Source organism: Artibeus jamaicensis, unplaced genomic scaffold (assembly GCF_021234435.1).
Source record: "Artibeus jamaicensis isolate MK-2021 breed Jamaican fruit bat unplaced genomic scaffold, CSHL_Jam_final scaffold_612, whole genome shotgun sequence".
Taxonomy (NCBI): domain Eukaryota; kingdom Metazoa; phylum Chordata; class Mammalia; order Chiroptera; family Phyllostomidae; genus Artibeus; species Artibeus jamaicensis.
This window is the reverse complement of record NW_026522049.1, coordinates 108,738-135,557: the sequence shown is the minus strand read 5'-3', so window position 1 is coordinate 135,557 and position 26,820 is coordinate 108,738. Positions and strand designations below refer to the sequence as shown.

General features: G+C 59.6%; 1 protein-coding gene and 1 long non-coding RNA gene across 5 annotated transcripts in view; one reads left to right on the top strand and one right to left on the bottom strand.

Moving 5' to 3' along the window:
• The window catches only part of RASGRF1 (Ras protein specific guanine nucleotide releasing factor 1), a 51,279-nt gene extending 25,350 nt beyond the window's left edge, over positions 1-25,929 (bottom strand). For both annotated transcript variants that reach the window (XM_037155929.2, XM_053658989.1), the window contains exons 1-8: positions 25,608-25,929; positions 13,832-13,938; positions 12,477-12,624; positions 5,293-5,385; positions 3,034-3,287; positions 2,389-2,468; positions 860-1,053; positions 582-691 (exon numbers count right to left, since the gene is read on the bottom strand). In XM_037155929.2, coding sequence (XP_037011824.2) covers positions 582-691; positions 860-1,053; positions 2,389-2,468; positions 3,034-3,287; positions 5,293-5,385; positions 12,477-12,624; positions 13,832-13,938; positions 25,608-25,883 — 1,262 coding nt within the window. In that variant the 5' untranslated portion in view covers positions 25,884-25,929. The remainder of the gene's footprint in view (positions 1-581; positions 692-859; positions 1,054-2,388; positions 2,469-3,033; positions 3,288-5,292; positions 5,386-12,476; positions 12,625-13,831; positions 13,939-25,607) is intronic.
• Positions 10,617-18,742, top strand: LOC119057247 (uncharacterized). Of its 3 annotated transcripts, none has more exons than XR_005084042.2 (6): positions 10,617-13,224; positions 13,891-14,247; positions 15,219-15,594; positions 15,834-15,906; positions 16,491-16,660; positions 17,478-18,742. It is a non-coding gene; the product is annotated as an uncharacterized LOC119057247 (long non-coding RNA). The 3 variants fall into 3 exon arrangements; XR_008390426.1 differs by having other exon boundaries at positions 16,246-16,660; positions 17,588-18,742; XR_005084041.2 differs by having other exon boundaries at positions 16,246-16,660.
• Positions 25,930-26,820: the final 891 nt, after the last annotated feature.

Genomic DNA, 26,820 nt, shown 5'->3' with positions numbered 1-26,820 from the left:
ACAGCTTCGGGGACCCGAATTATCTGATGGCCTGCCGAGGATTCGGGGCTTTTTCAGCTCCCAGGGGAGGCTGACTCGAGGACAGAAGGGTTGTCCTGGAGACAGGGGACCTCCTTTGTGTCGGGTGCTGGGCCAGGTGCAGGTAATGGCGGTGAGGGGGCAACAAGAGGGAGCTGAGCCCCAGGACCCCGGGGGCAAAGGGACCAGGGGCTTAGGCTGCACACCGTGCCACCCAGGTACTGCCTTCCGCTCTTCCTACCCTGGGGCAGGCGCCGCTCAGTGATAGGAAGCCTGGCCGCCTCCTGGGGTCCCTCGAGCCACCTGTAGCCGCCCCCCCCCCCCCCGGCTCTGACACAATGACGGCAGGGAGCAGAGGCTGTGAGCAGGTTCCCATCCTGGGAGACAGGCCCTGCCTGGGACCCCACGGGCTCGGGCTGTGCACCGTGGCCCTGCGCTGGGGGACGCCGCTTCCCTGGCCCCCAGAACCCACCCTGATCCTTCACGTCACCACCTGGGGCCCAGCACCCTCGGGGGCACCCTCAGCCCAGGCCCGAGCCTGGCCGCCCCCTCAGCCGGCTCACCTGGACAGCTCTTCCAGCTTGGACTTGGCGTAGTCCAGGCTGTTGCGCTCCACGTGCTCGTGCGGGGTGTGGGCCAGGAGCTCATGCAGCGTCAGGATGTACCTGGGGATCTGCGAGAGGAGGGACAGGGGGACAGAGACGGAGCAGCGTTGGAAAAGGCTCTCCCGGCTCCCAGGACACCTGCGGGGGCAGGGCCCTGGCGGAACTGCGCCCTCACTTTCTCACTCTGCCTGCTCCACTGGGGGCCTCGCCCGGTTCTGAGGGGCGGCCCGGCGCACCTGGAACATGGGGTAGGTGAGGAAGGTCTCCAGCGTCCTCTCCTCGCAGTCGGGCTTCGCCTCGTAGTGCTTGAGCAGCTTGTCGAAGTCGCGGTTCTGCTTGCAGTGCGCCAGGATCTGCAGGCTGTACTGGTGGTTGCGCACGAACTCCTGGTAGATGTTCAGCATGGGCAGCAGGATGTCGAAGAGGTCAGCTGCAAGGAGGGCGGGGTCAGCGGGCGGTGGGCGGGGCCAGCAGGCAGTGGGCGGGGTCAACGGCGGGTGCCTGGGAGAGGGTCGCGGTGCCCATCCAGTCCTGGACAGATCCTAGCTTTTGGAGGGGACTCTGGCCAGGTAGGTGGCCCCCGACATGAGGACCAAGCCAGAATTGCAGAGTTTGAGAGATGGAGTCGGAGCCAGGCGGTGTGGTGGGCGCTGCGTGCCCCCCCACCCACTCAGCATCCCAACTTTCCTTCTCTAGCTGCTGGGCTGCCCGTAGCCAACAGCTCTCAGCTGGGCACCTCCCACCCAGAAAGCGCTTGGCTGAAGGAAGCTGCCTCGCACAAGTCACACCCCACCCAGTGGTGGGTGCAGGTGGGGGCGTAAAGGCCGCCCCATGCTTGACCTCGAGGGGCCATCCCCGCTGCCACGTTCTCATGGGGTCAGCGGAGGGCCTGGCTGTCGCTGCATGGAGGTCTCACACCCCTCTGCCTGGCCCCCATGCGCTGGTGCTGAGGCCTCTCTTCCAGAGAGTCCCGCCGTGACAGCACGTCTCTGGGGTCACAGGAGAGTCGGTAGGTGGCCTGAAACCGGGTTTCCTGACGCAACGTGGTCTTCTGAGTCTCTGCCCTGCACCCGTCCCTTCAGCTGCGCGTCCCTGCCCTTCCAGACCTCCCCAGCTCCGCACCCCTGGTGCAGCGAGATGGGTCCCCTGCTGGCGGTTCTGTCTCCACCTCCTGGGTGTACAATACCCTGTCCTCCCAGCCCCACCCGCGAACGGGGGCGGGGGGGGGCAACCTCTGGGACGCCCCCCTGCAGGTGGGCACTGGAGCATCGCGGGGCGGTCTGCAAGCCCGAGAAAACACACGCGATAATGTGCAGTTAAAAAAAAACAACCGCGGCAAGATTCGAATTCTATATTCAGTAGCTTTGCAATTATATAAAACGGGGGGGAAAAAACCCTTGAGCTCTGCCCGTGAAGAAAAACTGGAAGAAAACACCCAAGTGTTTACTGTGGTATCTTTGGGAGTCAGAACCATGCTGGATATTTTTAAATGTTTTCCACTCTTCTGGATTCTCTAATCCTCTCCAATCGGTATATATAGACCGATCCTCTCAAATCGGTATAATTTTTAAAAGGGAAAAGCAGATAAAGAACTAAAAATATATCGCTTCCTCCTAGAAACGGAGGTTTGGCCAACTTCTCTTTCTTCTTGGGCTTCTGTGGGTCCTGAAGGGGCCCCTTCATTTCCCTCTGCAGGGGACAGCACCTCGGCCTGGAGGGTTGGGAGGCCCGGAGCAGGCAGAGGTGGGCGGGGGCGGGGACTCACCCAGGACCAGGGTGGGCCAGCTGGAGATGCGGGCCTTCAGGCCCTGGTAGAAGATCTGGTGCAGGAACATGATGGTCTCGCTGGAAGACAAAGCCAGGCTGAGGGGGGCCGGGGGTTCCCCCCATCCAGTGCCCACCCCCGGGGCACCCAGCCCACAGCGGGGGGGGGGCGGCTCCAGCAGCAACTGGCTCCTCACAGTTGAGTCCCCCGTGCAGGTTGTGGGGCCTGGCGGGAACGAATATGCGGGGAAAAGGACCAGGAATTTCTAGAGGCGACAGCAGAGCGTTGGGGTCACTTGCTCAGGAGGGGACGCGCCCACAGGGCTGGGTGCTTGTGGCAGAACAGCGGGCTGGGGACCAATGAAGCCTCCACTTTTCAGGCGGACACTGTGAGGCTCTCACTGGTAACACCACGGCTCAGAAATTACCGTAGTTTCCCGGTCCAGCAAGAGCAAACGGGTGTCACTTGAACTGGATTCGCTTGAAGGAAAATCACGGCTGGCGAGCTGAGTGGGGTTTCCTTTTTCCCCTAGGGGTTTGGCCTTGTGGATTTCTGCTTCTGGGAACTGGCTGCTCGTGTGCGCTTGCCATTTTTTTCTCTTTCTCGTTTTCGATCACTGAGGTCGGGGGCGGGGGGGGGGCTCACCTGTTGAGGAAGATGCTGCTGACGTCGTCGTGCGTGATGGGGGGCTTCTTGGAGCTGGCGGCCATGCGCAGCGGGCGCAGGAAGTTGTTGACCAGGATGTGCAGCTGCTGCACGTACTCGGCCTCGGCCTCCAACATGCTGAACACCACCTGGTTGCGCTTGCGCATGCTGTCGGCGTGCGGCGAGCGGATGTAGTCCTGGATGATGGTCTTCCACTTGCGCCGGCACAGCCAGCCACGCAGGAAGCTCTGCACCTGGGCGCCCACGCGGCGGGACACGGGGAGGCTGTTAATGTCCCGGGCGGGGAGCCCAGGGGGTGTGGGGGGTGCCGTGCACCGTTCATCCCCTCCCCTCCCCCGCCCTGTGGGGGGCAGCGCAGGGACCAGGGCACAGACGGGGACCAGGCCTGGCTGTGTGGCCCACAAGGTTCCTGCTGGGGTCCCTCAGAGCCCGTTTGCCAGCTGGACGAGGGGCCGACATGAGGCCACACTACGGGCGTGCCCCACGGACCGCGAGCCTGTGCTGGTTAGAAATGCAGACCCTCAGGCTCCCCCAGCCTCTGCGCGTTAGCGAGACCCCGGGACTGCTTCAGAAACGCTCCCTGCGGGAGGCGGGGGAGGTGGGGGAGCGGAGCCGGGCACAGCTCACACGTCTTCTCGTCCAATCACACGGGCCTGAGAGCCCAGAAATTTCTATCACAGCTCGTCTGGGGGAAAGGAGATGATCAAACGGAACAGAAGGTGGCCAAGGTGTTGCACTTGCGCCTCCGAGAACGGGGTGGGGGTGGCGGGGGTGGGGGTGGGGCTGCCCAGAGCGCCTCCCGCCTCCGCAGGGAAGTGACACCCCTGCTGTGCTTGCTTGTCTGGGATTCTGACTGGTTTTGGCAGGAACTCAGGAAAGGCCTCCATCTACATACACATACAGAATTGTTCTAAGAGGCACAAGCTTTCTCATGGGGCAGGCCCAGCGCACCCAGAGCAGGGGTGATGGGTGGTGCCTGGATGGGGGGGCTGGGCACCATTCGTGACCACCCAGGGGTCGCCCCAGGTGGTGAGTCAGACCTAGGGGGGGTTCCCTGAAGCGGAGAGGCCAGGTGGGGACCCGCCAGTGCCCTGGGGGCAGGAAGCTATCCTGCTCTGAGGCTGCGGGTTTCAGCTGGTGCTGAACAAAATGTCTCAACCACAGTGGCCTCTCAAGATGGGCCCGGAAGCCCATTGGGGCCACAGTGGAGAAGGCAGCCAGGGCGTCACCACCAGGTGGGGCTCGGTTCAGACCTGGGGGGCAAATCCCAATGCCCGCCAGGCCTGACAGGTCCTGGATGTGGGTGAACCTGGCTTGGTGGGGACCGAGGGAGCCGCGCCTCCTTGCCTGTCCCGTAGGTGGGTTTTGGGTCCTGGGGCTGCGGGACGTCCCTTTCAGGACGTGGTGGGTCCCAGGGACCAAGGGTGTGGGCTTTGGAGTGTGGTGGCCACTGTGACGGTGCCTGGCTGGGCCTCATTTCCCATGTGAGTTGCAGGTGAATAAAACCCCAGGGGGTTGGCCGTTGGGAAGGAATTCATCGGCAGCAAAACTGCTGGAAAGTACTTAACAAATAGTAGCTATTTCTGCTTATGATTGACCAGAAACCTTGAAGCTCCAGTGAGATGTCCAGCTTGGAAAGCGCTGGCCACCAGAGAAACAGGATAAGGAAGTGGCATGTGGGTTCTCTGGTGCCATTTGATTTTCTTGGGGTGAGCTGGGCCCCCTGCCTCGGTGCCGGCAGGCCGCAAACACAAAGTGTAAGCTCTTGCTCCGAGGCCCCCTGCGTGACCCAGGGCGCAGCTACTACTGGGTGGATCCCTGGTACCTTCTGACACGTCTGTGCTTCTGGACCCCAACCGGGCGACACCAGTGGGAGGGACTGTGGGGTCTCATCAAGGCTGATGGGGGCCTGAGGGGCAGCTGTGTGCACGTGTTTGCTGGCAGTGAGGAGCGTGGGGAGGGGTCGGGGGGCCAGTCAAGGCTGCCTGGTGCTGCCAGAAAAGCTCCCGGCCAGGCCGAGAGTCCCATGGCCACGGGTTCCAGTCCTTGCTTTTGCGTAGTCTCAGCTTTGTCACCTACAGCATGGGCTGAGCCACCCCCCTCCCAGGGACGGCCAGAGGAGATGGCTGGACCCGGGTGCTGGTTCTGGCTCGGGGGGCTGAGGTGAGGGGGCCACGCCCCGAGGCAGGGGGACAGGAGGCCGGGGTGGGGGTGCAGCCCGGAGGGGTGGGAACAAACCTTCTTGATTTTCTTGATGTCACTGTCCTCGTCGTTCGGGGTGATGGTCTGCGTGGACTGGATTCGATCCTTGTTCTTGAGCAAGGATGCGATCTGCAACAGAAACACAGCTCAGCTGCCCCGAGGGTCCTCGGCCAGCAGGCCCTGCGTGGTGAGTGGGCGCCCCGCCGCTCCGACCCTGAGGGCCCATGGCCCCTTGTTCTGTGGGACGTCACTGAGCCAGCCATCGGGGTCCTGTCCACCTGGGCTCCCAGCAGCTGGGCTATGCCTGACTCCGAGCAACCTTGGGCCCTGTGGCCTGAACGCATGACTCTGTCCCCAACCATCGCTGCCTTTAATCTCAGGTCTTCACGGAGGTGAGGCATATGGAACATGCACCTACCACACTGCCCGGTTGAAGTGCCGGCTCACATCTTTGTGTAGCCCCCCCCCCCCATGTCCAGAACTTCCTCATCTTCCCGAAGCGAAGCCGTAAACTGCTCAGACACCTCCTTCCCCTCCCCCGCCCCAACCCCGGGCAGCGCCTTCCACTCTGTCTCTGTGAACTTGACCATTTAAGTTCCTCAACTAAGTGGGATCACATGGTATATGTCCTTTGGTGACAGGCTTGCTTCACTCAGCATCATGTCCCCCAAGGCCCATCCACGTTGCAGTAGGATTTCTTTCCTTTTAAAGGCTGAGCCCTGGCTGACGTGGCTCAGTGGGTTGAGCACCGGCCTGCGAATCAAAGAGTCTCCAGTTGATTCCCGGGCGGGGCACTTGCCTGGGTTTCAGGCCAGGTCCCCAGGAAAGGGGCACATGAGAGGCAACCACACATTGCTGTGTCTCTCCCTCTCTTTCTCCCTCCTTCTAAAAATAAATTTAAAAAAAGTAAGGCTGAGTGATGTTCGATTGTCTGCAGAGAACACATGCTATCTATTCATCTGCTGATGGGCACTTGGGAGTCTCTTTCTTTCTTTCTTTCTTTCTTTCTTTCTTTCTTTCTTCCTTCCTTCCTTTCTTTCTTTCTTCCTTTCTTTCTTTCTTTTTTTTTAAAATCTTAAAAGAAAAGGTTGACACTGGACTCTCTTTCTTTCTCATACCGACCCCACAGGCAGCCCAGGCTGCGGCCTCAGCCGTCCCTGCCCCGGGCAGGCCCGAAGCCCCTCCCTGACCTGGACCCATCCTGGGGGCACCACCTGGAAGTGGCCGGCCTAGGAAATGGAACAGCCGGGGAATGACCATCACAGGTGCTGTGAAAATCTCTGTCGGATTTGGGGATCCGAGAGGTGGGCACAGCGGGGGCCTGGGGACTCCTCCAGTGGGCAGGTCAGGGCCCCCCTTCCCACCACCCCAAACTCTGCAGGCCTTTTGCTGGGGGCCCGTCACCAGGGCCGCCTTGTGCTTCAGCCACTCCCTCCGGGCACAGGGCTGGGCACTCAGCACAATGCAAGCCACGTTCATGAGTGAAGTAAAAACACACCAGAGCCATGCAAACCTTAGGCAGAGGAAAACACCACTGTCACAGAAAGACTGCAGATGGAGGAGGTTGCAGCCCTGACGGAGTAGCTCAGTTGGCTGCAGCCTCGTCCCAATACACCAAGGTTGCGGGTTTGATCCCCGGGCAGGGTCAGCCAGTGAGTGCGAAAATGAGCGGAACAGCAAATCGATGTCTTTCTCTCTCTCTCAAACAATAAAAAAAAATCAATCAATTAAAAAAAATTAAACGTAGCAGCTCAGGGAGCCAGCAGTTGCCACCAAGGCCGCTTGTTCTGCAAGCTGCTTGCTGAACCGCTGAATGAATGGGCTTCACAAAAGAGCACTTTGAAAGCAGAATGGAGCCGCTACCCGCTCTCCACTGCCGCGTTGCTAAAATTACCTGGAGATGCTTGGCAGAGTCGCTGAAAATATCTGGCTGAGAAATATTCAGCGCCCGGCAGAGGAGCTGCTGGTTTTCTTTCCCCAGCGCACCCCCCCACTTCCGGTTTTTTGATTATCCGAGAACATTTGCACGTTGAAATAAAGGCTGATACTTTGATCTGCCCTCTCTGGGGCTGAGGAACACACACACACACACACACACACACACACACACACACACACACGTGTGCTCACTGGCACATGCTCCTCGAGAGCTCAGAGGCTTGGGCACGCCCAGTCCACACCCCACCGGGTTGGCCTGGTGCCACTGTCGCCACGCCAGTCTGCTTCCTCTGCAGGTTTTGGGGTTTGCACTCGGTGCCCCTTCTCCCTTTGGCGGGGTGACGGGTGCGCGCGCATGTGCGTGCGTGTGAGTCTGTATTTAAAAGTGACGGCGCTGCTCTCGGAGAGAGAGGCATTCCGGGACATCCACCCAGCAGGGACCAGGGCAAAAATAGATGCAATTAGGCCAGGCGCTCTGCTCCCTGCGCAGGCAACTCCGGCCGCCAGGGGGCCTTCCTGAAGCCCCAGGCCGCTGGGCCGAGCTGCCCAGAGCCGGGAGTCCGGGGAGGCTGCCGCAGTCTGGGCCACAGCCCACCACCCCCTGGCGCAGGGCGGCAGGACCCCGCCGCGTAAGCTCACAGAGGGCAGGTCCCTTCTGGGATGGATTAGCCTCGGAAACCAGCTGGCTTGTCCAGGAGTGCTCAGCTGCCCTTTGTCAACGGTGGCCGTGGAGAGTTGGGACTTTGGCTCACAGCCCAAATGGCCAGCAAGCGCCTGCTCTGGCTGCTGAGCCGGGAGCCTGGGCCGCCCACTCGCCACCTGCAGACCGGCCTTCTGCGCCCTCGCTGGCCACGCCCCTCGGGGCCCTGCCCCACCCCGCCCCCTCGGCGCGTCTTCCACGGTGGCATTAATCCAGGTTTTCTCTTTGTGTTCGCAGGCAAGCTTTTGCTAAAGATCCGCGTTTCTGGCTTTTCAACCCGCTGCTGCATAACTCGGTTTTCTCTCCTCCCCTTCTGCGAGCGTTTGGTTCTCCCTCCCGTGCAGGTCCTGGTCGGGCCCGTGTGCTGGGCGCCGTCTCGGGCGCCGGAGGCACAGAGCTGTAGGCGAAGAAAGTGGAAGGGCCCCTGGAGGGGTTTCCAGTCCCAGAAGGAGGGGGAGCGGATGTCCCCACAGGCTACGCGGAATCCAACAAGGCGAGGCCGTGACAGGGGTGTGCACCTGCTGCAGTAGACGTCTCACCACAGAAATGGAAGGGGCTTTCTGGAGAGGTTTTAAAGGGCAAATAGGAGCCCACAGGTGGCTCTGGCATGGTAGGGATTACAGCATGGAAAGGATGGTGTGAACAAAGGTGCAGGGTATCACAGGGTCTTCTGTACCCGGGCAGTGGGGGGTGGGGTGAGGTGGGGGCTGGTGGGAGGAGAAACGGGGGCTCTGAGCAGTAGGGAGAGCCGCGTGGAGGAGGGTCAAGGTGCATTCTTTTGTTTCCCTCCTGGCCGGCCCCTCGTTAACCTGTTTTATAGATCGGGTTCCAGGTCGAAGTTCATTTGCCAAACCGATTCCACAGCTACAGTTTTATCTCCAACCAGTCTCAGCCTTGCAGGATGCTGAGTGCTTCCGAGTCGGTGAAATATTATGACTAACTCCCAACTCCCGCCCTTCAGGGCCTGCCCGCATTCTCCAAGTTTCTGTTCAGTCATAAACGGGAGCAAAGTAGCCGGGGAAAGGAAGACGTGGGGGGGGGGCTCCTGCAGGGAGGCAGGTGTCCCCTTTGCGTTAGATGGTCCTCGGGGCTTTTGGTTCTGAAAGATGAAGCTCCAGGGGGTTGTTTAGATGGGAGAAAACAGTCGCCATGTGTCCGGGGAGAGGTAGCTGGGTGGCGGCTGGGCAGAGCCCTGGCTGAGAAGGGTCTGGAGTGTCATTCAGGGCTCTGACGCTGCCTTGAAATTCTCCAAGGACCCCCCCATTTTCATTTTGCACCGGGCCCTGCCAGTTACAGAACCAGCCCTGAAAAAGGTGGGTGCGCACAGGCATCATGACCGAGTCTCTCTGAAAGGGAAAGTCCGACTGGCCGGTTCTGTGTGTGAACCAGCCTTCCTCCTTCGCCCACGGCGAGGCCACCAAAGGCTGAATAAGGAGCCTGCAAATTCTTGAAAACATCGGCTCTTTGCAGCTGGTACAGCAGCTCCTGCACGTCATTGGCTGGAGGGTGAGGGGGGTTGTAGAGAAAGAGGCGGTGAGCCAGACCTCGGGCAGAATGGCCATGGGGGTGTCCGGAGAGACGTCACTGAGGGATCCTTGTCTCGGGAAAGGCCGAGTGGTGTGAGGCTGGGCTGTCTTTTCGTCAATTCTACTCTGTCTTCCCTTTCAGTACTGTTAGGGCCGAACTTTCCGGCAAGTCTGCCACATACACCAGCCTGTGTGCCAGGGACGGAAGCAGGGGCCGCTGCTCTTCTTGGACTTGGGGGGATTGTGTTCGCCAGGTTCCCGAACTTGGGCGTGGTCCTGTGTCACTCATCAGCGGCAACGCTCCTGTCCTCGGATGACACAGTGACGCCCCAGCATCCCACGAACCTGACTCTGAGTGAGAGCGCCGCGTGGCTGAGAACACAGCCTTTGCCGTGCTGTGTCGTGGGGACGTTGGGGTTGCTCGTGGTGGTGGCATAACCCGGCTGATCCTAATGGACACACATAGTGACCCCCGTGGGTGGTCACTACACCCCTGACCACCACAGAGGGCAATGTGGCCAGTCAGGGCAGAGGGGGCTCAGAACAGGCGGTGGCAGGAGAAGGGAACCCCCAGAATCTTCAGGAAGAGTGGGGCGGGGCCTGAGGAAAGCTCTTTGGCAAACCCGGAGCCCGGGGCAGCCGGTCACTCCCTCACTGGTGTCCTTTCATCAGCCTGTCTCCTGTCGGGGGGCGGGACTCCAGTGCTGGGGTGACCTTGGTGAAGTCCCTTCCCCCATGGACCTTTGTCCTGGGGTCCCTACCCCAGCTCTGACCTTCTAAGACCTTGACTTTGTCACGGGGCTACTCCTCACTTTCTGGCTTCTCGGTGCCCCCTGCCACCAGGTCACTGACTTCCTGGGCAATGGGCTCTTTTCCCCCTTCCTGGGCCCACCCAGCACCGGCAGGTGCCCCAGGCCCTGTAGGACCTGCGTGTGTGAGAGACACAGAGAAGCTGCTGCCGAAAGCGTCAGCACCGAGTGGCCTTTCAGAGTGTCCTTGGAAATGACCTGTGCCCTGGAGCAGGGTGCACTCAACTGGAAGCGTCGCCCTGAATTCCCACAAAAGGGCTCCTGCCTCGCACGCACAGGGGCTCTTACAACTACCCTGCTTCGTGCCCCTGCCCCCACCACCCTGGCGCCCGCCCCTTCTCTGCCCTCCACCCCCCCCCTCCCAGCCCCTCTAAGGCACAAGCAACCCAAACCCATGAGTGTGCTGGCCATGAACTGCGTCACTTCAGGCTCGGGTCCCCATGGAGCCCTGCTTTTGTGCCCACGGCTCTGTGCCCCACACTCAGGCCACAGGGGCGACACCTCCATCTCTCTGGTTCCCCCCACAGACCCTGACGCCCATCCACCCAGGGAGCCCTCACCGAGCGCCTCCTCTGCCAGGCAGGGGTGATGGAGGACACAGGCCTGCCCTCGGGGGGCTGGGGGCCACGCCGAGGGTGGGAGCCCACGGGAGCGGGGCAGGGAGTCCCCAGGAGGGTTTCCCAGACAGGGACGTGTGGGGGTGACAGGGGCATTCCTCACGGTGCCAGCATGTCCAGAGGCTCAGAGGCGCCCAGCTCACAGCCACGGGCATCACAGGAGCCTGGGGGACGGGTGAGGAGCTGGGGGAGACGGTGAGGCTCAGTCCTCAGGTGGGCTGAGGCCTGTCACGAGTGAGTGACACCTGGACGCTCTGACCGTGAGCTGATGCCCTGGCACTGGGGTTTGAATACAGGTCCCTCACAGGGGTTCCACTTGGATGCAGGGGTGTATGCGGGGCCAGGGCAGACCCCGAGGCCACCCACAGAGGGGACTAGTCTGAGAGTGAACCAGCTGGTCCAGAGACAGGACAGGTGCCCATGCCGGAGCTGTGTGAGGGGCTCGGGCAAAGTGGACAGACTGGGGAGCAGACGGCGGACCTGGGAGCCCGTCCCAGCTCGGCTGAGGCAGCCTGAAGGTGCCCGGTGGGGGCTGGAGGGCCTGGGGCGAACGGGAAGCTTGGCCGGAGCTGGAGCCCCAGGCTGAGGTTCTTGTTCGTTCTGCACAACCAGGTGCGGTGGGCAACTTCCGGCAGTACCTGGGGCATTAGGGGGCTGACTCAGCCAGGCCTCCGCCCGCCCCTCATCTAGGCACAGGGTACATCATGGTGCAGAGTCAGGGGAGCTGGCGGGGTGAAGGTCGGGAGTCACCCGTCTGCCCCGGGTTGGAACAGCGGGCCATGGGAGGGGAGACTGACCTCCCCAACTGCAGCCGGGGCCTTGTGGTGTCCACCTTCCATCGCTCCCTGACTGCTGGAATCTGCGTTTCCTTCTTTCCCACCTAAGCTCAGGGTCCACCGTCTTTGTGCGATGTGGCCCGGTGGTTCTGAGCACAGCGGTGGGGTGAGGGGGTGCAGGGCCACGATGACCTGCTGGTGGGGGGTGGACAGTGGGCGAGGGGCACTGCGGGGACTGAGAGCTAGCCTCCCAAACTTTCACGAACCCTGGAATGCTGTTAAAGGGCGGATTCTGGCTCAGGAGTTCTGGGATTCTGCGTTTCTAATGAGCGGCTGATGTGTGGACCACACGGGTGATAGTGAAACCCCAGGAAGCTCCCCTTAGTACCTGCTGCCTGGCGAGCTCCCATCGGGGCACTCAGAGGGGAGGGGCTCCTTGGCCTGGAGCCAGGAGCCACACTGTATGACCTACCAGGGACCCTGTGCCCCCAGGGCCTTGGGCCGGTGATGCTGAAGGCTTAGTCAGTGTGTTTGTTGGCACAGAAACTAGGGATCTGCCCACAAATGATCTCACTCTGTCCTTGCTGCTCTGAGGGTTAGAGAAGAAAAGCCCGTGAGAAGGGGAGGCCAAGAGCGGTTGGTGGATTCTCCCCGGGTTGTGGTTTTAGTTGGCAGAGACAGGATCAGAACCCCGCTCTGAACAGGGGACCTTCCCGTTCCGCCAGCATCACTGATCTTAGGTTTGGAGGCTGGCACGGCAGTGGCTGGGAGTTGTCTCCTGTCCTGTCATCTGCCCCCTGATCCTGAGGAGCCCGGGGTTGCAGGCTGGGGGGGGTGGTGGTGAGGAAGGTCACCTCTGCCTTCAGCCGCTCGATCTCGACCTCCCCGTCCTCGATCTGCTGCCGCAGCTGCTTGGCCACCGTCTTCTCCGTCTCCACGATCTGCAGCAGGTGCAGGTACTTCTGCATCAGCGCCTCGTGCTCGGTGGCCAGGGTCCGGTAGCTGTGGACGGGTGGATGTGGCAGGTGAGGCACGGCCCGTTTAGCCCGAGGGACCCAGTCTGAGTGGGGCTCACGACCCAGCGCCCTCGGGAGAGGACCCCAACTCCCAGACACAGTGTGTGTCTGACGACCTGGTCTCTGTAGCTAATTTGGACAGATAGTCCTTGAAGACAGGGATGGAGACAGCCTGACCTCAAGGCTAAGGTCAGGGCCGTGGCCATCATAAAGGGCTTCTGGTGAGCAAAGGTCAAGAAAGGGCCGTAGAATCCATCTGTCTGTCAATCCTTCCTTCCTTCCTTCCTTCCTTCCTTCCTTCCTTCCTTCCTTCCTTCCTTCCTTCCTTCCTTCCTTCCTTCCTTCCTTTTGACACCCTCTCCTCAATCATTTATCCACCCTCCATTCATCTTCCTTACAGCATGCGTCCTTGCGTCCATCCTCAGTCCGTGCATCTATCCTCACATTCTTCTGCCCAGCCCCCCTTTGCTGAGCAGCAGGCCCTGGGAATGCCAAAATTGCACTGGTCCCCACCCCACATTCTGCAGGAAGACAGACACAGAAACAGCAATATCCACTGAGCCAGGAAGAGCTACCACTCATCCAGGTACGTCTGGGTGTCCTGGCCGCCCCCTCCGCAGTCCTCAGCTCTGCAGAGGGGTTATTTGGGGTGATAGCCCAGGACCCCTAAGACTCAGTCCAGCCTGGAGCCTCCAACCTCTGCAGGACACACTCCTGCCCTGCTTTTCTGCCAGGGCCCCGCGGGTCTCCCTCAGGAAGGGGCCCACGCTGCAGGGCCCCCGCCCCTGTGTCAGATCGCAGAGCGGCATAAGGATTTCAGTCTGCGGGGGAGAGAACCGAGGCCCCGAGGGAATGTGGGACCGGTTTTGTGGCTGAGCAGCCGGATGCGTCCGGCTGGGAGCAACCTTCTGCTGTGATGTATCCATAAAACCCGTCACCCAACCAAACGGCGCTCAGTTTCACTGATACGAAAACAGGAGTGAGCCTGAGTGAAGCCACGCTGCTCCTCACGGCCTCTCCGTCCCTGTGGCACCCAGGGAAGTGACCCCGAGCTCCCGGGCTCTGAGGGAGACCCTGCCAAGCTTCCATCCCCAGTCCTCTCCTCCGCCACGGCCCCTCTTCCAGAGGTGTGGGCTCGCTGCATCGGGCCTGCGTTCCGTTTCTGTGGCCTGACCCTGGGGCAGGGGACGTACCTGGCGTGAGCGATGGCCGCCACCCACTCGTCACAGTCCTTCGCATCCTCTGTCCTCAGCTCCAAGGCCTTCTGGTTCTCCTGGCTGAAGTTGACCGTGAAGTAATGCTGCACAGAGAGGAAATCTCCGATTACCGGGGTCGTCCCCAGAAGCCGCAGCGCCTGACAGTCCGGCTGTTTGCAAGACGCGTGCAGCCGCGTCCGCTGGGCACCGGTGCCTTCGCCGTGATGGTCTGAGCGCTGAGCTACTTAGTGCGCTCAGAGTCCTGATTGAGGCGGGCTCTGTGTGGTGAAGCAGAACCTATACTTAGGGTATTGCGAGAGCCCACAACGCCCCAGTCACCAACAAATTGCAAAACCAGCCAGTTTTCTGCCACCACGTGCGCTGCGGGGAAAACACGAGGAGAACCTCCCGAGGTACCCAGTTGGTGTAGCGTGAGTTTAAGTCACCCCCCAAATTTACCAAGCACTCTTCCAAGTCCTTGGGGGCAGAGAGGGGAAGAGACGGACTCAGTCCCGGAGCGCCCCCCGGAGGCCACCTCTGTTGCGTGCAGGTGACTGAGTTAGAGCTGGCCGCCTCCAGGCCCTGTCCCCCAGGCTCCCGGGGAGCAGACACACACCTGTCACGGCGGTAGGTGCCTTAATGCACCTAAAGCGCTTAGAACGATGCCCCAGGCCTGGTATGCGCACGGCTGCCGTCATTCCTGGGGTGCAGCGGGTTTCAGTTCAATGGAAGTGAGGGGCTTCCCGGAGGACGGGCCTTGGTCCTGGGTTCCAGAACCGGGCTGGGCAGGGGGACAAGGCAGGGCGGTGGGCTGAGCAGAAGCAGACTTGAACCAAAAGGATCATTCCCAGGTTTCTGGCTGGGGCACCTGGTTCGGGGGTGAGGGGTGCCGTAGACTGGGGACATTGGCAGGATGGAGGGCAGATTTACAGGGTCAGGGAGGGGTGAGGTGGGGGGGATGGGCTTGCCGTCCTGTGTGCCTTGTCTCTCCAGGCTGCAGAATGGGCTGAGGGGGGCAGCCTCGGGTCGAGAGGGAGTTGGAGAGGCATCAGGGAGACAGATGGTGAATGGGCACCACACAGGGGGCAGCCTGTGGAGGCCCCTGGGTCTGGTCCTGAAGAACCCAGAGGAGCTGGGCAGGCAGGACCCTGGGGCCTGACCATACGGAAGAGGTCCCGGCGCAGCCCTGCCTCCCTCTGTCCCTGGGTGTCAGGGCGGCAGGCGCAACGGTACAAGGTGGGGCGCGTAAACTATTTTTAGCTTCTGCTGACATTTACTGTATTTCTGTTAATTGTCAGTCTGGGTGGCAGCCAGGGTGCGTGCGTGTGTGTGTGTGTGTGTGTGTGTGGGTTGTTGCAGTCAATGTCTCTCACTTGTTTCCTAGGAAACAGATAACTGGGGCCAGGGAAGGAAATGTCAGCCGCAGACTCAAATAACTGAATCCGCGAGGCTCCGGTGGGCACCCCTCCGCCTCAGGACGGAAGCAGGCGGAGGGGGCGCCACAGGTGGGTGCCTAGAGCTTCCCCCTCTCCAGAGACGATGGGCTCATGCGTGTGTGTCTCCCAGGACCTGTTTATTCCCACATTCCCCAGCGAGAACAGGTATTAGCACCTGTTTTCCAGTGGATGAACCTGAGGCTCAGAGACATTGAGCCACCTGCTGAAGGCCACACAGCAGGAAGGCAGAGGAGTCGGGACAACAAGGCTTCACTGAGCACCAACCGTGGGGTTTGGCCCTGGACTTGGCACTGGGGTGTGAAGGTGAAGAGCCCGAGGGCAGGGGAGACACAAGGACAGTGGGTGGGGCTCCCAGGGCAGGCACAAGCTCCAGGTAAGGACAGTGGGGGAGGGGTGGGCGAGGCTGAGTGGCGGGACAGGTTTAGTCTGGGCCTGGGAGACTCAGGTGGGCGTTTTCTCCTGGGGTCCCATTCACGACCACCATAGTGGTCCCAATGGAGTCCCCTCTTTCACGGGAGCTGCTCTGAATTTCTTCCCATAAGCGATCCCCCCAAAGGACATACTGCCATGTCACAGCGGCTGGGCTTACTGACTAACAGCAAAAGCCACAAGCAGGTGACACTGCATTGGCCTCCAGGGCATGGGTGGTGGTAGGGCCCTGTGGGGGGTGGGGCACTGGCTCCCCATGAACCACGTCTATGACCCTTTGGGGACAGTGGGAGGTGCATTCCCACCGTGAAGGCCCCGAGCTGCCTCGCGGTGCAGGACCCTTTCCCCAAGTCGGTTCACCCCAAAGCCCTTCGGCTTTCATTCCTTGGAAGATCTGGCAACGTCCCACTAGACCAGTGTTCCGGGGAGTCCCCTCTGGGACTTGGATTTAAATTTTTCATTTATTATTTAGACTTGGGGACCCCACCCTGTCTCTTTACTTCTGTATTTCTTTTTCCACTCAAGGCAGAGAATGCCGCCCACTTCACAGGGTTGCGTAAAACAGAGGGTGTTGCGGGAGCCCCTCGGTGGCAGAATGCTCAGGGATGGTCTGCGGACCCGAGGGGTCGTCTGCACGGTCCAGGTGCTGGCTGGACTCGGCCTGCCCAGGGAAGCATGCTTGCGTGTGCATTCACATGCATGTACACAGCGTTCCCTAAAATCCACATGTACCTGGCACCTGTGAGTGTTTGCAAACCGGATCTTTGCAGACGGATGCAAGTCAAGATAAGGTCACAGTGGGAGACGTGACATGCAAGCAGGGAGGCAGGTGTGGGACAACTGCGTCTGTGGGTCACGTGACGCCTAGGGCGGCCCGCAATCGTCAGCGCGGGAAGAAGCAGGAAAGACTATCCTGCAGAGCCTTCGGGCCCCCAGAACTGTGAGTAAACTTCTGTCGTTTTATGTTAAAGGAGTTAAAAACTCTCCCACGGATGGGACTGCACACACACACGATGCAGCCGCCGCTGTGAGGGCAAGGCCTGGGAGGGGCTTATACACCCAGTGAGGCTTGTGTTCAGGTCAAAGGGCTCTTACCCGCCAGGTCAACGGTTTCTGGCCATCTTTACATCAACCTCAGTTCTGGTGTCTTTCTCATTCCCGATGTCCACTGGCAGCCAAGTCCTGTGCTGTTTAACATGTCTGGACTCTGCTTTCCCCGTCCTTGCTGCCACTCTCTGCCCCAGAGCTTCCGCATGGCCCGCCTGGACCACAGAACGGCCCCCTTCTGGTCTCCCTGCCCCTGGGCTTCTTAATTCAGCATGGCTAGAATCTGGACCCACTGGGCCCCTGCTCATGGCGTCCTCCAAAGGGGGAGGCTTGGATGCTGGCCCTCGTGGTCACCCTCACCCCTTACTGGGTCCCACTCTGGTGCCCTGGTCAGCCAGGGCCAGCTTCTCCAGGCTGGGTGTTGCCTGCTCTCCGCTGGCCATCCTCAGGGCTGGGGTCCCAGCTGCCATCCTCACTCAGCCAGCCCTCTCTGCCTCACACTGCCCGATATCCCAGTGGACAGGGGCCGTGCTAGAGAGAACCCTAAGGGGTGCCAGTTGTGTGTGTGCGCACATGCATTTTTGCACGCTCACGTGCACGGCCCTGGCCTGGAGTCCATCTCTCCCCCTCCTCCCTCAGTAAGGGGCTGTCCACCCAGGCTCCTCCTCATGCCTGCACACCCCAGGTCCCCTCTCACCTCTCACCCTTAGGATCCCAGGGAGGCCACGCTGTCCTCCAGCCCTTGCGGGAAGAGGTCTCATCCTGACCCAGGCCAGGCCACCCCTGGTGTGTCTTCTAACCTCTGTCACCACTTCCACAGCAGAGTGTATGCTCCTCAGCCATGGCTCCTCCCGACCCGGCTGCGCCACCCTCATGCCTGGCGCAGAGCAGGGCCTCCCTGGGTACAGTGTTTCCCAGTCGGGCCTGCTCGATGGACATGCTGGTCTCTGCTGGCCCCACTGGTGCTTCTGTACCAATCCAGAGAGGCCCGGACTGCCCGCACCCCCACAACAGCCCTCACCTGATGTGGCTACACAGGACGCTGCACCCCACTTAACAGCCCTCTGCCCCCACTACAAGTGGCCTCATTCCGGCTCAATCTGTGCCTCTGAGTTCTCAAGTCAGCGACTCCCCAGGACTCTCTCTGAAAGCTGAGTGCCTGCCTCAGGCCCCTGTCCCCCTGTCAGTCTCCCCTGCTCTGTCTGGTCACCCTGCTCAGGCCTGAGTCCTGCCTCCGGGAGCGCCCTGCTGCACACCTTACACTCCCGCGTGCAGCCAAAGGGGTGTGAGCAGTGATGTAAGGTCAGAACGGAAAAGCCTGGGAAGAGGCCCTGCACAGGGCTCAACCCACAGCCCAGGGCCTGTGTCTGCGCGGCGCTCCAAACTGCTGACCCATCCTGGCTTTCGTGGGAGCTCCCCCAGACCACAGACGTCACATGGGTTGGTCCGGCATGCACCTTGTTCCATCTGTCCTCACAATGCACCAGCCTGCCCCTGACCTTCCCACCAGCCACCTCTCTGATGTTTGCTGGATGAACTTGTCCAATACATCTGCCCTTCAGCTTCTCTTTGTAAAAACAAAAAAGTCGTTTATTTGCTTTTCTATAACTAATTATAAAAGGCTTTTAAGGTCTGAGTTGGATTTTCCAATCTGGAAAACCTAAGAACTCAACTAGAAGTATCTTTTTGAAAATAATTATCTCACTTTTCAGAGGAAACAGGTGTCATTTGCTTTGTCGAATTAGTAAGATCTAGTCTTTAATGTATTAACTTTCCGAATGTAACGGTTGGCCTGGATGTCCACTCACTTTAATGACCCCAAACTGGAGGCCTGGCTCAAGTTCTGACCCTGGCATTGACTCGCAGTGAGAACTTGGGGCCTGGAAGAGACAGTCACTACTTATCTGTTCAGAGATGAGCTCCATCCAGCTGAGCCTCATGTGCCAGATGAGAAGCCTGGCTCCCCAGGTCCCATAGCCACTGGGGGTTACTGTGTACTGATCCAACGTGCTCAGGGTGGGAAGGACTCTGCAGGCTGCAGTCTGTGAAAGTTATCTTATCTGGGTGGTGGCTGAGCAGGAAGGTTCGGACACAGCACTTGGAGCTTTCACGGGATGAAAACTGGACCTCCCCCCCCACTGCCCATTAAACTCAGGGTGTGGCTTGCTTGTCACTGCAGCATAACCTGGCCCCTCCTGACCAGTACACCAGTTATGAGGCCACCACCTAAGTCTAGGTGAGAGGTGACAGCAATCTAGACTCTAGTGATAGAGGGTGAGAGGGACATAGGTGGGGGTCAGGGGTCTGAGAGGGACTTAGGAGGTCAGACTAACAGGGCTGGGGATGGGGTGGCTACCAGGGGTGAAGTGGACTTCCACAGCAACCATTTTTTCTCTTGCAGGACCACCTTGCTCAGAATTTTTCAGAACCCCACAAGTTCTTCCTGTTCAAATGCGCTATCCTAACTTCATGTCCAGGGTTGGGGCTCAGTGTTGACTTGCTTTGAACCTGGCAGAGGCCTGGGTGACCCATTGTTTCCCTGAGGAAGACCTGGTCCTAAAGGTGAAAGCTGACTCTGTGACAGCTGCAGTTTATCGATAAGACCTACTGTGTTATGCTAGGATGTTCCAAATAGCCACCAGTTTACTACTTAGGACAGGGCTGCCAGGCCGGCTCTGTTATGGTCTGAGGCTCAGGAAAACTGAGGCTCAGAGAGCTTGCAGACCTTCCCAAGCTAGGAGGTGGCACAACCAATATGCAAAGCTAGCCTGTGTGGCTGGAAACCCGTAGCTTTTCCCTAACACCGTCTGGTTGTCAGAGGCAAGGTGCTCAGTGAATGAGCTGAGTAGAGGCTGTGCATCTGAGGGGTTGCATGGCCCTCCCTGAGTGGGGGACCAGCAGTGGGGGGTGTCCAAGGCTCCCAGCTGCTCCCTGCACGACAGTCGTCCTCGCAGAGGCGTTTGGGCGTTGGCAGTGTTCTGGGGCCCTGCCAAGTCCACGCGTCACCAGCGCTCCTGCATAAACATCGGGGGCTGAGCCTGTTCTTGGCTGCTGGCACACAGGCACCCGCGCCAGGCTCCCACGGAGTCCAGGGAACGGGACGGTGGGCGTGGATGCTGCCTCGGTGTGTTGTCCGCAACGCTCATGGGACCCAAGCAGAAACGAGCGCCCCTTCACAAGTCACGTGGCCGACGGTGACATAGTTTCACTGCTGTTAATTTTTTTTCTCTCCATTTAGCTTGGCAGAGGACGGTAGGCTCCAACAGCACCCTCCGCCCCCCCGGCCCACGTCTCTGTGCGGCTGGAGGTTAAAAAGCTCGGGTTTTGGCGTCAGGCAGACCCGAGCTCTCGTGCGGGCTCCGGGTGGACACGCCCTGTAACCCCGAGCAAGTGCCGGCACGTCTCCGGGCCTCAGTTTTGTCATCTCAAAAGTGGGTCAACAGTGTCCCCCTCACGGGACTGCTGGAGCGATTAAGGGAGGTGCCGGGCACACAGTAGGTGCTCAATAAACTGCGTTCCCTGTGACCGGGTATTTTTGTCTGATTTTCAAAGCGCTTTGCTGGGAGATACACACCTGAACCCGCATTCCCGCCCTGTCACGGCTGGAGGGCCCGTGGCAGGGGGTTTGGGCTGAGGTCAACGTTTTTTAAAGCGCAAATAAAGAAGAAATTTTATCTGGCTTCAATTCTGTTCAAGAGCGAACAGTGGGTCTGCGGGTTGGTGGGGGGCGTGCCCTGCCTGCGTCTACGGCGACGGTGCTCACGTGACCCGGGAGCGCGGGAGAGCCGCCCGCCTCTCGCGCGCCTCCAACTTCGTTCTCGCGAGACTATGCGGCGCGGGCCTCGTCCCAACGACGACGGCACGCACCGGGCCCTACTCGAGTGCCGGGTCTCAGAGGGAGTTGCTCCCGTCCCGTATTGCGACGTGTCCTAACCGTCGTCCGCCCGAGGGTCCGTTCGGGGTCCCCTTGCCCTGAGCGGCCCTCCGCCCCGCCCGGACCCCGAGGTAACTCAGTGGAACCCCGCCCGAATGCCGCCTGTTCTCTGGGCGCTGGGTTCGCCGCATGCTCAGACCCCAGGCACCTGCCTGAGCTGAGGAGCCCGGACTGGTGAGTGAACGTGGGGAGGAGGCTCTAAGGCGAGAGTCCGCGGAGAGGAGACTTGGGGGAGAGGACTTGGTGGCCGCAGGGAGGCCGCGAGGGAGCCGCTGCCCGGGGGCCCGTGTGGGGGAGGGGCTGGGCGGCGAAGGCCCTGCGCGGCCCTCGGCCCTCGGCCCAGGCCTCCGCTTCCGCGTTGCTCGCTTGCGAAGGGCGCTGGAGCCCTGGACGCGTCCCCTGGCTCCGTGCCCTGGTCTGGCTTGTGCTTCAGAGGGTCCCCTGGCGGCGGGCAGCGCGGTCGGGGGCCCGGCGGGTCAGGGGACAGCCCCAGCACGTGGTCATTTTCGAGTGCCCTGAAGGCTCCCCTCTGCTGGGGGCGCTTGAGCCCAAGGCTCAAGGCTTCCTTTTCGCGGGACCCACAGGGCCTAAGTAGCTGTTAAGTCACCGTGAATGAGTCTAGGCGCTGGGCACGGGTATCTGGTATTTCCTGGTCCCAATTAGGGCTCAATGACCGAACTGTAAAACCCCTTTTCAGCTCTGGGCACCCCGCACAGTGAACCGCGGCCTTTCCAGGGCACCAGGGCACCAGCGTCCCGCGTCTGAGTTGCTGGGGCCACATGTATGCGTGTGAGGGGTGTCGCTTTCCGCTCAACCTATAGTCCGTCCTACTTTCGTTCGCATTTGTCTTTTTCTCCTTGGCCCAGGATCTGAAAGCGCTAAAGCAACAGGAAGGTGAGGTGAGGGTTTGGTGGGAGATGGAGCTGTAGGGTCGGAAAGCCACAGAAGTTTCCGCCGTCGCCTGGCTGGGCAGTGCTGGCCCCTTCTCTGTGGACCTGACACACTCATAGCCTTAGATCCAAATCCACTGGGCACCAGGCACATGTCCTGTGATCAAGGCCAGGAGTGGGCTTCCTCTTGTCTCTGGGGAAAGGCACCCAGTGGGTGGACAGCGGGCACTGTGAGCCCCTCAGCTTCTGTGGCCCCCAGCCACACCAGTGCCAGCACTCAGAGGAGCTGGATGTGTCCCTTCTGTCCCCGTGACTCAGGAAGAGCCCCAGGATGCACATTGTACCTGCTCCTGTTTGGGAGTGAAGGGATTGCTGGGGTTGGTTTGAGCAGGTCCCCCGTGAGAAGCTGTGGCTGGAAGTTTTTTCCAGGGGCCTTGGAGTGAGGGCGAGAAAAGTAGATTTGGAGTAACTCCATGCCAAAGCCAGGCAAGGGACATCAAGGGTCATTCTCTGGGGAAGCTGAACCCAAACTCAGAGTTCAGGGACTTGTGCCACTGAGTGTGACTTTCGGGTCGGGAGGAGAGGAGGTCAGCACTGAGAAGGTAGGGCCCAGGCCAGGGAGGGGCCAGTGGGCACGGAGCAGGCTGTGCTAGTCTGATTTCATGAGGCCTGAGCGTCCCTGACCTGAGCTCCAAGACCCTGGGGCTGCACCAAACACAGCCAGACTGTGTAGAAGCAGCCAGAAGAGAGTGCATCATGTTAGGGTGGGCATGATGCCCTGTGCCTTTGTAACCTGGCACCCTGTCTATCCCATCTTAGAGCAACTGTGCACCACGAGGGACCCTTATTTAGCAGCCTGGGGACTGTGACAAGCCAGCTTCTTAGGCCTGTGGCATAGCACAGGGCCTGGACTTGGAGCCTGGTCAGCCCTTAGGATGTAAAATGGGGAATTAGCATGCTACACCAGCAAGTTCAACTCAGTAAGCATTTCCTGTGTACCTACTATGTGCTGTATCCCTTACCTGTTCATTCCTGTCACAGGGGGACAACCAGCCAAGATTCGCTTTCTGTTCCTTTAGAAACTGTCCCTGGCCCTTCTGGGTGGAAGCTGCTTGCTTAGACCCGGGTATAAATGATATCTTGCTAAAACCACTTCTTCACCAGAGATACAAGATAGTCCACTCAAACAAATGCTCAGCCTCGTGGAGGCCACCTGGTGTGGATGCTCTGCTGCGTGCAGGCAGGTTTCGAGTCAAGGCTTCCTGGGGACCCAAATGCAAGGCAAATGCACTCAGAGTGGCTGGGAGCCCGGCATCTGGCCAGGGCTCTGTGGGGGCCTTTGGGCACCTGGGTCAAGGAGAAACATGGAGCAGCTAGCTGCTAGGGTTATCCATTTTACACTAAGATTTAGAAGGTGGCCCTGGCTGGTGTGGCTCAGTGGATTGAGCTTGGGTCTGCAAATCAAAGGGTCGCTGTTTCAGTTCCCAGTCAGGGCACATGTCTGGGTTGCAGGCCAGGTTCCCAGTAGGGGACACGTGAGAGGCAACCACACATTGATCTTTCTCCCCCTTTCTCCTTCCCTTCCCCTCTCTGTAAAAATAAATAAATAAAATCTTTAAAAAAAGATTTAGAGGGGAAAAAATGATAGTTTTGTAGACTCGCACAGGTGAAAGGAGGGGCTCCTTTTCCATGTGTGGCAAATGCTCTGGATTCAAATGGAACATCCGCACAAGTGTAAGGCACAGTGCGTCTTTGGTGGAAATTTGGACCTGAGCTGGGCTGCGCCAGACAATCAGCCACTGCTCCCGACCCTGTTATGTTCTCTTGTGACAAGAGGGCAACATACTGAACACACTGAGCCTCTCTGATGGGTGGAACTCCGGGGAAGGGCTCTGAACATGTGTGTCCTGTCATGTGGGGGCCATCAGTTGGCTTTGCCCTCCTGTTCCTCCCATAATCCACTGTTAGCACGAGTCAGTGCCTGAGCCCCAGGCTGGATGACCTGGAATTAATGTAGGATTTCATTTTCAGGAATTGTTAGACACGGGATAAATGCTAGGTCTGACTCCGCCACACATGTACTGTGTGGTGTTGGATAAGTCCCTTCCGATTTCTTGGCCTTCAGCCCCCCCTCCCTGTGAAAAAGGAAGCAGAGGTTGTACAGTCTCCCTGAGGTTCCTTTCAGCTTTAACACTCTGTGTCAGGACTTTATTCCCTGTCCAAGTGGATATAATTCAGATTCAATGAAGAGTTACTTAGATTTAACTAAAATGTGTTGTGAGCCTATGTTCCTGTACATTATTTCATTGTATTTACAGAATCCCAGAACAGTAGGGGTTCTGATCACCATTCTGCAGATTACAAACAGAGAGGCTTAGAGAAGTTGTGTGACCTGAGATCCCACTGACAGGAAGTTGCAGAGCGGAGATGAGTCTCAGGTCTGCTTCTGGCTTCCAAGGGGCTGGGAACAGACACCGTGAGCCCAGCAGCCAGTCAGCTTCCTCCACTCCTCTCCCTACCAGCCTGGGAACTCAGCTTTGGGTCTGGTGTAGGGGCAATTTACCAAAAGCTGAGAGCAGTGTCTCTTCCCTGGCCTGGGTCTGGCTCTCCCACGTGGGTCCTCTGGACTCCTGTGTGCTTTTTCAGCCCAAGGAGCTGCCTGCTCTCTGCTCTCCTCTGCCATCTGGGAGCCCCTGCCATGCAGCTTGTCATCCCCAGAAACCCACCTTCAAATACTCTTGTCCACACCCTCAGCTCCACAGGCTGAGGACAGGGACGGGGGAGGTGTGCTGCAGAGAGGGCTCAGAGCTGCCTTGACAGTTAGGGGACAACTTCAGGCAATGCTTTTTACCAGCCAGTTCAGCTCCCATCCCCCACCCCCAGTCAGAAGCAATGGCTTCTGAGATCACACTTGTTTCTCAGAGCCCTGAGGTAGCTTCAATTCTTGGCATGACACTGGACAAGTAATTTCTTCTCTCTGGGCTTTGGAGTCCTCATCTGGGTGATAACCACCTGGCCGGGCTCCCCTGGAACTCTCAGGTCCCTTCCAGTGTTGACACTTTAGGATCCACAGCTTTTCACTTTATTTTTCCATTGGCAGGGGAGTGAACCAGATGCCTCTGGAGAGGGCATCGAGCTTAAAAATTGCGCTCTGTCTCCTTGTTCCCACTCAGCGGTGGCAGGTGCACATCCCTCCCTCCACGCTGAAGGTGCACTCCCACTGGGCCCAAGCCCCTTCACATCTGGGCCTGGCCCTTTAGCCTGGCAGCTCAAGAAATGCAAGCGCAGCAGCGCTGTAGCTGGAACTGGGACTGCGGTGGTGGTGGAGGTGCGGGGTTGGGGGGGGGCGAGACAGGCGCCCCTTGTCCTGCCCGTGGCCTCCACAGCACTTCCGTGGGGTGCTTGGAACCCCTGGGTTTGTTGCTGGGGCCTAGGGCCAGCTGGGAAACCATCACTGGTCAGTGTCACCTAGCTGACCCTGCGAACCGCAACCCCCGAACTTGGCGCAGCCAGCAAAGGCTGACTGCCTCTTTGCTCCTGGCTGCAGTGAGGCAAGACTGGGTCTGCGGCACTGGGATACCTCCCTCTCGCCCTGCCCCTGCCTCTCACTGGAAATCACACCTCCCAGGACTGAGCAGACAACAGGGGCTCTCCTGGGCGGAGGGGTGGGGCTGGAGATGGGGAGCACCATTTGGGGCTGGATGTAGATTCACATTCATCATCTCTGTCTGGCCTCTGGGACCCATCTCCCTTCACATCTCACCTCCTGGCCCAGCTGGCCCCACTCCCAGGAAGCTTCCCTGTGAAGGGCAGCCGCAACCCGCACCTACTCCCTGCCCTGCAGTCCCTGCACCCTCCACCCACCCTCGGGGTCACCCACCCGCTTGGGTCAACCCTGTTCTGAGCCAGGGGTGCTAAAAGTGCAGGAACCAAAGTTTGGGTCCTACTGGCCAGTTGGCTAGCCGGAGGCCCCGAGCCCCGGGGTGGTGAGAGGTTAGGTGCAGCGCTGTCCTCACCTGTTTCTCCAGTGGCTCCTTGGCTGAGAGCGCAGGCTTGGGGGAGGGCGCGCGATCGCAGACGCAGCCCTCCAGCAGGTAGAGCCCTGAGGGCCGCGAGCTGGAGTCGCTTTCGAAGTAGAAGAGCAGGTTCTGCAGTAGCGCAAACCACTTGGTTTGCCATTTTGTATTGTCCGAACTCCGTTTGCTCAGGTAGCCTTTGCGTGTGCCGTCCTTGCGCGCCAGCAGCCCCAGGGACGCGACATGGCCATCGTTCAGCCGGATCCCCTTCTGCATGGTGCTTCGAGGCCAGCTAGACCCCCGCGCTTACATCTTCTCCCGGCAGCCCCGGTGGCCCCCAGTCAGTGCGCTGCGTGCTGCCTCTCTGGCACTGGCTCGCTCCTTTTTGCTCTCCCCTCCCCCCCCAAATATCTACACTCCAGGATCTGGCACCTAGCCACGGCTTCTGCAATCCAGATGTACCATTCCCTGCCGAGCCCTCTTCTCCGCTCCGCAGAGCCGTGGGGCCCAAGAGATGCCACAAGACTCTGCTCCTTGCCACCTGGGAAACTGAGGGAGTGGGGAGCTGCCTCGCTGGTGAGGGGCAGGCGGAGTCATGTGACACCGATCCCTCGAAGAGCCCGTTTCAGCGGCGTGGACAGGGACACACACGCAGCCTGCCAGGCGCAGAGCCACGCAGGCTGTACCTTAGCACCTCCTCCCTCTCCCGGACACACGCGCACAAACACAACCCGTCTGCCCGCCCCGGTCTCTCCTCTCCCCTTCGGGTGTTAAAAAGCAAATCAGATCACTTTCTGTTAACCCTGTGGAACCCTGGAGGCTCGTACTTCCAGAGTTTGCGTCCTTCACCCCCTTGCGGATGCAGGAGACCTGGGGTAAAGTCCCGGTTGTCATTCTTTCCAAAGGCTTCCTCTTGGTACTTTATTTTTTGATCCAAGTTGGGTGGAGGAAGGTGGATGTAAGATGGATCTAAAAGAGCGTTTTAATCCTAATCTTTGCATAATCAGCCAGGTCACATTCATTTTCGTATCCAGCCCCACTCAAAGTAGCTTCCCCAGCGACATAAGGGCAATCCAGGAGGTGAAGCGGGGAGGGGAGGGGAGTATCGCTTTATTTTCAGTGTTGCCATAATTACAGGCGCCATCCAAGCACCCTGAGGTCTGGCGGGCTAGCCCATGCCGGGAGTTTTCTGCAAATACCCCCCAAAGCCTGA